This window comes from Carica papaya, chromosome 2, assembly GCF_054855325.1.
Source record: "Carica papaya isolate Zhongbai chromosome 2, ASM5485532v1, whole genome shotgun sequence".
Lineage (NCBI taxonomy): Eukaryota > Viridiplantae > Streptophyta > Magnoliopsida > Brassicales > Caricaceae > Carica > Carica papaya.
Window position 1 is genome coordinate 32,271,070 of NC_142310.1, and position 12,537 is coordinate 32,283,606.

Consider the following 12,537-nt stretch of genomic DNA (forward strand, 5'->3'; position numbering starts at 1 on the left):
AATATACAACCTTGGCTATAATAAGAGAACTGAATGGAACAGAATTGCTTCTACTTTTCAGTGATGAACATGGAGGTACTTAGAAATATTTCTTATATTCAGCCTCTCTAATATGCTGTGCATGATGTATTATGATTTTTCATCTTTAAATTTATTTGTGCATGGAATAGATTATCAATGTAACATCTTTACAAATTCAGAACAATCAGCATCATGAAGAAAAAACTGACTCTGTTTACCTATCTTACACTCTTTCCCCCTTATTGGACCACAAAGTTCTAATATCATTAGCTAAGATTACTTTTTCTTTTGAGTAGGATGAAATTTTTTTCTATAAGCCCGAGTACTCCAAGCAGAAATCGGAACAGATGTGCAGCTGATTGCAAACTTCTTTTGGTATTTCATACCCTTTGTTGACTGCAAATTCATTGGCTATTATTTCTTTGCTCAGGTATTGGCAGAACATGCTCGTTTTGAGCAAATATGGCTGATCAGAAAGGGAAACAAAGATAATATGAATGATAAGATCTCTTAATGAAATGTATCATTTTGATGATGTTGTTCGTGTGGATGTTGAGGAAAGGTCAAAAGAAACTCAAGTACAAAGAGTAAGCTTTATCAACCCCTCAACATGAAATTCATTTGGTTGAGATTGCTGGACAAATGTGTAAAGTATATAGCCAAAGTTGGAAAAAGTTAGTTTAGTTTCACTTATGTTAATAGAGAATTATATCTTTAGAGGATCAAAGAATCTTACTTTACCTGCCTCTCCTGAGAGAGTCTATACCAAATGCAGTTGAAGATATTGAATTTGATATTCATGCTCTTCTTGACAAGGTTATGCATTTTAGATGATAAGTTAAATAAACACACCATTTATACAAATTTTTTATTAAAAATCCCTATTAATATCGTAAATGATGTTTGATAAATTACTTTGATATGTTATATATATTAATTACTGATAATTATATATATGATTATTACTCTGTGAATGAAGAGATGAACATAGATAATGGTGATGCTTCATATCCATTTCCTCTGCAAGTATCAGTTGCTTTTTGCATCTTTTGATGATTACTAACATACAGAAGATATTGATTGATATCTTGGTTTATGATACAAGTTGAGGATGAAGATTTTTACGATGGGTCTGATGGTTCAAGTATTTAAATGATAACCTAAGTGATTGAACAAAAAATTTACGCATTAAAAAATGTTCAATCACTAAGGATACTAATATTCAATCACTTAGGATACTATTCGAATCCTCACTATCGTATCGAGTCATCAGGCCCATCGAAGAAATCCTCATGATCAACTTGTATTCTGAACCAAAATATCAGTTAACATTTTGTGTATGTTAGTAATTATCAAAAGATGCAGAAATCAACTTATACTTAAAAGATGAAATGGATGTGCAGCATCATCATTATCTATATTCATCTCCTCTTTCACAATATAATAGTCATATACATAATCATCAGCAATTAACATATATAACATATTAGAGTAATTTATCAAACATCATTTACAGTATTGATAAAGATTCTTAATAAGAAAATTTGTATAAATAGTATATTTATTCAGTTTATCATCTAAAATATACAATCGTGTCCAAAAATATGAGCATAAATATCATATTCATTCTCTTCAACTACATTTGATATAAATTCTTTCAGAAGAGGCAGGTAAGGCAAGATTCTTTGATCATCTTTAAGATATAATTCTATATTAACATAAGTGAAACTAAATCAACTTTACACAACTTTGTCCATACACTTTACACCTTCTCCAGCAATCTCAACCAAATGATTTTTACGTTGATGAGTTGATTAAGTTTACTCTTGTGCTTGAGTTTGTTTTGACCTTTCCTCAACATCGACACGAACAACATTATAAAAACGATATATTTCATCAAGAACTTTATCATGCATTTAATATGTGAATGACATTTTAAATTTTAATGATTTTTAATGTAGTAAATTTTTTTTAAAAAAAAACAATAATAATAAACAAGCTTATATTTTCTCTCTTTCTTCAACAAACTCTCCTTCCTCTTTCCTTTTTTTCTATTTAATAGTAATAATAATAATAAATTAATTTTAGAAGATGAAGGCGAGAAAGGCAAGACTCTTGGAAGAGTCTCTCCTCAGACTTTTCCTGGTCTCATATCAGACAGCTCTATCGCCGGAAAATCTGTAATCTTCTAGATAACGAATCCATGATGAAGAACCTTGAGAGACACACCACCTTTCCCTCCGCCGCGAAACTGTTTTCCTACTTTGCATTTTTACTAGCAGAAACCAAAAGTTTTCATCTTCTTTTATTCTTTGAAGAAAGTTTTTACTGTCTAAATTATTAATCTTTACTTCATCGTATTTAATCCGAGATAGGATGAAGAATAATAAAAGAACCTCAAATTCTTCAAAGCACAGTCCACGACGAAGCCATGGCTCGAGGAAGCGCTGTAATTTTTCTGGCAACAGAGTTGCTGTCGACCCACTTGGAAGAGTCTAAGGAGAGACTCTTTAAAGAATCTCAGTCTGCCTCGCATGCATCTTCTTCAACGAAGAAGAAAAAGATTTATCAACAAATCTACCAACTGTGTTATAATTGTATTTAAAGGACAGAGAATATAATGCATATATTTTTTTTAAATATAGAGGAATTAAAAAATAAAAAAATTAGATTAATTTGGACATATGTACTAATTTAGTATTTAGACCCATAAAAATTACTCAAAAAATTTAGAATTAAAACTTTAAGAAGATAGTAATTACCATAAATATTCTTATCCTTCTTAATATTTGTTATTATTATATGCCTTACTTAAACAAAATACACTAATTTTGCTTATTAAAATTTATAATGTTAAGTTTTGTTTTTTTTTATAATTTTGAAATTTATTGAGAAATTTTGTACATTTTTGTTAAATTTTGCGTTTATCTAAAAATATTAAGAATTAAAATAATTTTCAAAATTTAAGAACAAAATTAATTGTAATGAAATTAGATTTTTGAAAATTAACTATAATATGCGGAATAATTCAGGAATCAAAATAAAAATTTATTTTTGATTAAATAAATTATATACTTCTAAATAAATCTAATAAGAAAATTTCTATTTGTTCAGAAAGGTCACTTTAAACTTTAACTTTTGCTAATTTGTGTAAATAATATCTTATTAGTGGTATGACATTATTCGGGTTATAACGGGTCAATTTTTCTATACCCGGCCGATCCATATCTTAACGGGTCCTTCCGTAGTTGCAATCCTTAAATTTTCCATGCAAAAAATGGTTTTTGATGTCCATGGCAATAGGAATGGAAGCTCAGAATATTCCAAATGCAGCACTTTCCTTGATAAATCAAGATCAAATCCGCCAGGCGATAATTAGGTTCGATCAAATCCACCAATCTGGGCTGAAAGTCACATTGAATCATATCTCCCTTCAGCATTTATTAGAGTCTCGACTGAGCTGCTGCCACTAAAGACGCAGGGCAAGCTCGTTTCATGTTCTTGAAACATGGGGTTTAATTGAGGGAGTGCGTTGATGAAATCTCTTCATGATTTCTATTGGAAACGAATTCGCTTACGGGGAGCTCGCAAGGTGTTCGATGAAATGCGTCACAGAAACTTCCTTTCTGGATAGTGTCGGTTTAGACGTTAGTTAGCTTTGGAGATAATCAAAATGTTCATCAGTGTGTCTCTACGCGATATAGGATGGTGGAATTCGTTAGTTTCTATTGTGGGAAAAAGAAAAGAAATAAAGAAAGAAAAAAACCATATGCCATGTGACAGTAACAAGAAAGGAAAAGAATGAAATGCCTAGGCTAAATGTTTGGTCAGTTTTGATCAGAGTAAAGCCAAAGCTAGAGAGAAGAAATTCTTTCCTGCAAGAAACCATCGCTCTCAAAAGGTAATTATTTCTCTGAATATACGATGGCTTTTTGATACATGCAGAACTTTTAGTGGATACCTAGTGGGGGGTACTGCAATATTTCACAGTCTCTCCTTTATCTTCAACCACCAAAAATGGTCTCCTTTGCTTTTAATATTGCTGTCCTCCATGAGAAAAAAAAAAAAAAAAAAAAAACCGAAGAATAGTTTCTACCTTCACCTACTAAATTGAAATTGAAAAACCACCAACCTTTGGTTAGAAATTTAACAATTTGGCTTCCAACCCATCATAAGATTACTGTTTTTTAAGCATATAGAGAATTAGTCATTTTCTTTTGCAGTTTCCATTCACTGAATGGTACTACTAATTGAAAGTCAATTTCTGACACAGTTCACCAGTGGCTTTTGTATTCTGATCAAGTGAGGTTGCTTCCAGTTCACCCCTCTAAATATCTGAAAGTGGGGAGTTTGCTCTCATCTCAATTTTCATGATTTCCAAGCCATTAACTCTTTCAAGTCTTATCTAATAATTCTTTAAATCTTGCACGTATATAGTGGCTGGGACACGGAGATATGATGTTGATCATATCACAATTTTATATTGGGTGGATAAGGCTGTAGGGATTATATATATGTACTGATATCTAGCCCCATTTTAGACTCTGCTAAATCACTTTTCACATGGCCACCCACGAAAACATTTCCTTCTCTTTGGATAAGAAAAAAGTTGTGCTTGTAAAACCCTCCAAACCCACACCATCGGAGGTTCTTTCTTTTTCCACCATTGACAATGATCCCAATGTTGAGCTGATCTGCCAAACAATTTATGCGTATCAAGAGAACAATGTCATTGTTTCCTCTATGAATGGTGACACTACCGATAGAGTTAATAGAAACCAAATAATATTTAGTAACCAAAAGGACCCAGCTGCTATAATTGAGGAAGCTCTCACAAAAGTTCTGGTTTACTACTATCCCTTGGCAGGGAAGCTGAAGAGACAAAGCCATGATGGGAAGCTCCAAATCAACTGCAATGCTGATGGGGTGCCTTTCTTAGTGGCAACTGCCGATTGCCAGCTCTCTTCCCTTCGTTATTTAGATGGAATTGATGTCGAAACAGCAAAAAAGTTTGTGTTTAATTATCCATCAGATGATTCTAACATTGGTTATCATCCTCTAGTTTTGCAGGTAACAAAATTTTCTTGTGGGGGATTCACAATTGGGATGGGACTGTCTCATGCAATGTGTGATGGGTTTGGTGCTGCTCAGTTTTTTAGAGCCTTAGCCGAGCTTGCAAGTGGAAAAAGTGAGCCAACGGTGAAGCCTGTATGGGAAAGGGAGAGATTGGCAGCTAAACCTACAGAAGGACCTTTCCAGTTTCCTCTAGACCTGGCTTCGATTGCAACTTCACCATATGTGCCTTCTGCTGACATGGCGCATGAATGCTTTAATGTCAACTCTGACAGCATAACAAGACTCAAAATGAGCTTGATGAAAGAAGCTGATCATCATGATCAGAATCTTGACCATCAAACAATAAAAGAAAGTTTCACCACACTCGAGGTCGTTGGTGCCTATGTTTGGAGGTCAAGACTCAGAGCCCTAAACCTGAATCCAGATGGGAAAACTATCTTCAGCGTAGTCGTAGGGCTCAGGCGCATTTTCAACCCACCTTTACCTGATGGATACTATGGTAATGCCTTTGTTTCAGCAAACGTCGTCTTAACAGTAAAAGACCTTAATGAGTCTCCACTCTCCAAAACTGTGCAGCTTATCAAAGAAAGCAAGAAGCTCTCTTCTACAAATGAGTATGTAAAGAAGGCACTTAGCGATTTAGAAAGAATGAGGGAGCTTAACGTGAAGATTGGAGGAGGGACTGGTTCAATGATGATGTTAACAGATTGGAGGCAACTGGGTGTCATAGAAGAAGTTGATTTTGGATGGAAAGGATCAGTGAACATAATACCGGTGCCATGGAATATGTTTGGGTATATAGATTTGTGTATGTTCTTGCCGCCTTGCAAACTGGATCCTTCAATGAAAGGTGGGGTTAGGGTGCTTGTTTGTCTGCCAAGAGCTGCCATGGCTAAGTTCAAGGAAGAGATGGATGCCCTCAAAGTTGGACAAGCTGGTGCTGCAGGGGCTTAATTAATTTAAGTGTTATTGGTTTGAGAATTGTATAAATTATCAACTGGGTGCAACAGAGATATATATCCGCATATATATTTATGTTTGTGTTTGTTATTGTGAGTGAGCTATAATGTAGAAGTCCTTTCTTCTTAACTGTAATTTAATTTGATTTTGAATAGCAGTCATGCTTGATATGTGGAAAAAAATTTCAACAGATAGGATAGCTCCGTCGATTTGTAACTTGTGGTTGTCCATGTACATCTTCATATACATAAAGCACTAACACAAATCTTAAAATTTTAAATATATAAATTATAATTAAATCTAATTTATGAATAATAATTAGGTTTAATACATGATTCATATAGGAAAACTAATTATTATATTTATTATTTATATTTTACTGAAGTGCTTAATATGATGAAAAGTTTAAACATATTGAAATTAACAAATTATTATTTTTCAACACTTCCCCTCTTAATTTATAAATTTCTTTTTCATTCAAAAATTAGCATGTATTTTTTGAAAAATTTCAAGCTTGAGTAGCTTAGTAAATATATTTATAACTTTACCTTAAGTTTTCACATATTTGAGCTTTTAACTTTTTTTTAACAATGCAATCCCTAATGAAATGGTACCTTATATATATATATATATGCTTTTTTCGTTCATAAAATATTAAATTCTTAGTTAATGCTTGTGCAAACTTATTATAAAGAAAAATTTCAATAACTGTTTATTGAGTCAAATGAAGTTGGTTTAATAATTTTTTAAAATATATAGCATGCAAGCACAAAAAGTTACTGTCACATATTCATATTCACATGTTGATAATGTACCAATTTTTTATTTCTTTAAAATTTCGTGTTATTTTACAGTCACTTATAAAAAATTATAAAATTAATTGTATTTTTTCATAATCAATATTTTCAATAAAATTACTATTGCAAAATTTCATAAATTTAAAATTATTAAATAAAAAATAAAATAATTTAAAATCAACAATATAACACAAAATTCTTCTCTCTTTTAACACGATGATGATAGTATTAAATAATTAAATTATTATTAATTGACATTATTATTTTGGGTGATTAAGCAATCAAATCAATCACAAGTACAAGTGTCCGTATAAGCTTGATAACATTTGTCGATGGAATCATTATATTTCAGAAATCAAAATTATCTTCAAGCCACTTACTTATGTTTCCATGAAAGTATTGGTAAGATAGCAATGTCAATTTTTTATTTTATCTTTTATAAATTAATTAAAAATTACTAATCACTATTTTAAATGCACGCTTAATATATACTTTTTTTATATATAAATTTTCTCATCACAATAATGATTCTAAGCCTACCTATTATAAGAAAAAAAAAAAAAAAAGAGTTGAACTAATCTCCTGTATGCATATTTTTATTACTAGGTGATATTATTAAAAATAAATAAAAATTTAGGGTGTCGGTGTAAAAATATCTTATATATATATCATATATTGTGTATAAAATATCTAAATTTATCATAATTATTTAAAAAATAAATTTAATAACTAAATAATCACTCAAAATTTTATTAAATAAAAAAATCACAAATTTATAAAATTTTACCTAAGACCCAACCACCAAAAAATCTCAATCTCAATATTTTTTTTACCCCACACTCTAATTTATCTCTCTTTCACAAATATATATAAATATATATATATAGCAATTATGAAGTCAGTCATTGGCGACTTCATGGTTGCCGACTTACATATATTATTTATTTTTTTAATTAATTAAATCAACTTAATTTGTAACAATATATATTTTTAAGCTTACATTATGATTATATATATATATATATTATTTTTCTATTCTGCATTAAAGTCAAAGATTATGAGCCACGTGTATATTCTTTGTGCTTTCTTGAAGCAGAAAATATAGTTTGCTTTTCCTATTTTTTTTTCCCCCTTTTCTCCATATATTTTATTTTTTTGTTTTCAACACTTGTCTTCGCTACATGGTTTTCAAATTTTTATTTTCAATTATTAAATAATTTCTTATGTAACGTTGAAGTATGATATAATAGATCTAATCTGCTAAATCAAAGTATTAAGGAAAAACAAAACATTCAAAATGAACACAAATATAATTCACCCATTACCTAAAATTAAGGTAATTTTATATTCTTATATAGTATATAATATATTTGAAGTTTAATTTTATATTCTCTAATTTCTATTCTTATATACATGCATGTATTAATTAATTTTAAAAACATGCACTAATTTCAACTATTGCCCCCTCTATGCGGATGCCCCCCCGGCGCCATATGCGCAATCTCCAACACACCCATGAGAAACTTACAATATGGCAGAAACATAATTTCTTTGATAAACCAAGGGCAAAATCGTCAAGCAATTACCCAGTTCCACCAAGTCCAGAAGTCTGGGCTCCGTATCACGGAGCATCTTCTCTCAGCTTTCGTTGGGGCATGTGGTCGAGCTGCGGCCATTACAGAGGCTGAACAAGCTCATTGCCTCATCTTCAAACATGGGTTATATGGAGAGACAACGCTGATGACATCCCTTCTCGACATGTACTGTAAATGCAAACACTTGCGTGAAGCTCGCAAGGTGTTCGATGAAATGCCCGAAAGAGATGTCGTTGCGTTTAACAGCATGATTTCTGGGTTTTTTCGGTGTAATTTAACAACAGAGGCAATAGAATTGTTTTATAGTATGTCTCTGCGCGATGTGGGATCCTGGAATTCTTTGATTTCCGGACTCGGTCAGAACTCAGAGGGGAGGGTTGCATTGGTGTATTTTGAGAAGATGAGATTGGAGGGAGTTGTAATTGATGTTGTGACCTTGGTGAGTGTTCTTTCGGTTTGTGCTGACATTGCTGCATTAATTAGAGGTAAACAAGCTCATGGGTTGGTGATCAAATTTGGATTTCCTTCATATTTAGTTATTGGCAATGCCATTGTTGACATGTACGCCAAATGCGGATTCATGGTGGATGCGCATCAATGTTTCAGGAACATGCCGATCAGGAATGTAATTTCATGGACTTCTCTAATTGTGGGTTATGGAAAACATGGGCTGGGTATTAAAGCTCTCGAGGCATTTGATGAGATGGAAATGGAGGGTATTGTACCAAACAAGATCACTTTCTTGGGTACTTTATATGCATGTAGCCATGCAGGATTGGTGCAAGAAGGATGGAGGAATTTCAACATTATGGTACATAAATACTCTATGACACCCCTGATGGAGCACTACACATGCATGGTGGATCTACTTGGACGAGCTGGGTGCCTAACTGAGGCTTATGATTTCATAAAGAAGATGCCAGTGAAACCGGATGCAAGGCTTTTGACAGCACTTCTTAGTTCATGTTGCTCACATGGGAATGTGGAGCTTGCAAGGACTGTTGGAAGCCAACTACTTGAGCTAGAACCTGATGAAGCAGGGGCTTACATGCTGCTATCCAACTTTTACGGACTTGTCCGGGACATGGATAGTGTTGCCAATATTAGGAGAGTGATGTTGAACAGAGGAATAAGAAAAGAAAAGGCATATACATGGATTGAGCTTGACACAAAAATTCATCGTTTTGAATCAGGAGATAGATCTCATCCCCTTAGCAAAGAGATTTATGGTTACTTAGAAAATCTTGTTCATAAGATGAAGAAAATTGGGTATGTGCCAAACACAAGCATGGTTATGCAAAATGTGGAAGAAGATGTGAAGGAAGAAATAGTTCTTGCTCACAGTGAGAAATTGGCAATTGCTCTTGGGCTTATACGTACATCCCCAGGAGCTCCTATTTTGATTGTTAAAAACCTTAGAATATGTGTAGACTGTCATTGGGCAACTGGGTTGATCTCAAAGATCGAAAAGCGGGAGATTGTGGCAAGGGATTCAAATAGATTTCATCATTTTAAAGATGGGGTTTGCTCTTGTGGAAATCGCTGGTGAATGGTGAAGACTAAATTGGAGATCATTGCAAGTAAATCCTTTATTTAAATTATTTCTGAATTTGTTCCAAACATAAGATTAGTGTACGAGTAACATAATTAGTTGGATATTACCTCCACAATAATAAGACAGCACTAGATGATTAGAATATGGAAGTATAATAGTTTTTAGTGGATTCAATGATTCACGATTTCACTGTTTCTTGGATGATATTTTTTTTCCCATATTGAAACTTTCTCTTTTTCTGGATTTAATTTAGAAGAATGTAATGGTAAATCTGAATCAGAAATTAACTATAAATAATAATTTCTTCATTGATTAGAGTAACCATATTTAAGATTTGAAATTTTTTGATCTGATAGTTTAAGAATTAGTATTTACATACAATATGGTTAACTGAAAATCAGATGTAAATATTTTTTTATTTAGTTTGTCTATTAATTTATTTATTTGTATTTTTTTTTTATTTTACTTGGTTTTTTTTTTCACAATATTCTTCTTGTCTTACAAAACAAAATCTATTTTTTGAAATACTCAAAATTTTGTCTTTTACAACATATGACATCTCAGTTTAAACATCTTTTGTTCTTAATAAACCATGAATATTACTGTGTACCTTAACAAAAAAATTGTCTGCCTGTTATGTAGTAATATAATATTACTAATATAATATATTTTTTCAATGCTCAAATATATATTTTTTTGGTTTGCTGTTGCATTTATCAATAATCTGTCATGAAATGCGGGTAATACCTCGTCCATACTATTAAAGACTTATTGATACTGATGGGTAATCTGGTCATTATATATATATATTCATATGCAGGCGTGTATATATGATGAAGAAATCTTTTTCCTTGTACTTGAATCATTCTTTCATGATCTCTTCGAACAAAGCAGGTGGACTCTGGACTTACCTCTCCTGCCGATAAGACATCAAACCGACTTTCTAATTTCCTATTTCTTCACCTTCTTCATCTTTGGATTCTTCATCTTCATCCTCGGGACTCAAAATATCAAATACAAATGGCCGAATTGGCTCCCATGTCTGTTGAAAATTCGTCAATCCCGGTTGATCTGTTCGCCTCCAAGAAGCATCCTGGCCTTCCACGCGGCGATCTTGGATTCTCTGATTCCTCTGGCAACATCGTCTTCCGCATCATCAAATCATCGTCTCACCAGAAATCGCTTCTCGATTCCACCGGCAACCCCGTGATTACTATCTCTCGACATCATGTAAGCTCCCTATCTCTGTAGGAAAATTTTCCCGGAACAAATTTCCTATTTCTCTCATTGATTATGGTAGAGGCAACTTGCTTTATAATTGAATTTGGTATAGTTATTGTACTGCAACTGAGGTAGTAGTTTTGTTGATCAGGATGGATCCTGGCAGGGTTTTAAGGGTAATGGTGGGAATCAAAAGGAGTTGATTTTCAGGGCGAAGAGGACTGTAAAGAAGTGTACCAGTGCTGAGTTAGAGGTTTCTCTGGTTGGTGAAAATGTGGGAGAAGAATCAATCTATGTTCTCAAATTCAAAATTCAAGGTTCCCCTTTTCAAAAATCTTGCACCATTTATCAAGACAAGTTCATTATTGCACAGGTACAACTATCTTCTATTCCAAGCATTATTTGATGATGATGGGAGTTTGTGTTATACGAGCGTAGTATAAACTGAACTGGGTTAAATTCATTAAACTCATTGAACTGGGTTAAATTCAGTAAACTCACCTATAGCGATCTAGTCTTTGATAGATCATCTGAGTTACCTTAGATGTTTGCTTATAAGTTCTAGCAAAAGAAGAAGATATTTCCTAGGTACTGATTCTATATTTGTAACTTAGGCCTTGTTTAGAGTAAATTAAAATTTTTTATTAGATTTACTTGGAAATTCATTGAATTAGAATTTTCCTCTCTTTACATCTAATGTAATATCTTTAATTCCTTTATTATTTTTTTTTTTCTAGTTGTTTCTATCAGTAATATATTTTTACTTGAATTATCTTTTTTTTTTTCTATCATATAAAGTTTTGATTTTTATGATACAGACAAGTCTGATGTACAAACTGAGGCAGATATGTGCAAGCAGAAGCCGGTTTCGACTAACCATATTCCCTGGTCCTATTGATCATGCTTTAATTGTAGCTATGGTTGTGGTATTCTTGAATGTGTGATAGTGCTAAAGTGACTTGTTTACTTCTTCAACTCGCATGGAATATATTCTTTATTTTCACCTTCTTTTTTCTTTCAAATTTTTATTTATTTCTTTTCAATTTTTTTACTTTTATTTTTTTTTAAGTACAAATTTAACATGAACATGCGGTGGATAAAAGTCGGCATATTAATATCATGGAGAGTGAAATTATAAATTTTTACTGGTTAATTAAATTTTATTCTCAGTTGTTGATACTAAAGAAGATCAATTGACTAAAATATAAAATTATTGCGTAATAAAAAAATTTCGACAAAGTGAATAATATGGAGTAAAAAATAAATTTACCCTGGCAATGTGGAAAAGGTGAGAGCCTCAAACTATCTTGTC

General features: G+C 32.3%; 2 protein-coding genes, 1 long non-coding RNA gene and 1 pseudogene across 6 annotated transcripts; all 4 read left to right on the forward strand.

The window, feature by feature from the left end:
* LOC148268977 (uncharacterized) lies at window positions 1–769 on the forward strand. The gene is made up of 2 exons (XR_015817257.1): window positions 1–75; window positions 452–769. It is a non-coding gene; the product is annotated as an uncharacterized LOC148268977 (long non-coding RNA).
* Window positions 770–3,229: 2,460 nt separating this feature from the next.
* Window positions 3,230–6,273, forward strand: LOC110823889 (tetrahydroanabasine acetyltransferase). 2 transcript variants are annotated; one of them, XM_088214115.1, is made up of 3 exons: window positions 3,230–3,922; window positions 4,295–4,947; window positions 5,092–6,273. In XM_088214115.1, exons 2-3 carry the CDS (start codon window positions 4,585–4,587, stop codon window positions 6,049–6,051), a joined length of 1,323 nt encoding a protein of 440 aa, XP_088070241.1. In that variant the 5' UTR covers window positions 3,230–3,922; window positions 4,295–4,584; the 3' UTR covers window positions 6,052–6,273. The 2 variants fall into 2 exon arrangements, with proteins under 2 accessions (XP_088070241.1, XP_021910078.1); XM_022054386.2 differs by having other exon boundaries at window positions 3,231–3,922; window positions 4,295–6,273.
* A 2,018-nt stretch (window positions 6,274–8,291) lies between these two features.
* Window positions 8,292–11,038, forward strand: LOC110823894 (pentatricopeptide repeat-containing protein At4g14050, mitochondrial pseudogene; annotated as a pseudogene). Of its 2 annotated transcripts, none has more exons than XR_015817259.1 (2): window positions 8,292–10,029; window positions 10,899–11,038. The product of XR_015817259.1 is annotated as a pentatricopeptide repeat-containing protein At4g14050, mitochondrial pseudogene, transcript variant X2 (transcript). The 2 variants fall into 2 exon arrangements; XR_015817258.1 differs by having other exon boundaries at window positions 10,825–10,965.
* Window positions 10,859–12,232, forward strand: LOC110823896 (LURP-one-like protein (DUF567)). The gene is made up of 3 exons (XM_022054394.2): window positions 10,859–11,234; window positions 11,377–11,598; window positions 12,044–12,232. Exons 1-3 carry the CDS (start codon window positions 11,025–11,027, stop codon window positions 12,167–12,169), a joined length of 558 nt encoding a protein of 185 aa, XP_021910086.1. The 5' UTR covers window positions 10,859–11,024; the 3' UTR covers window positions 12,170–12,232.
* The last annotated feature ends 305 nt before the right edge of the window (window positions 12,233–12,537 follow it).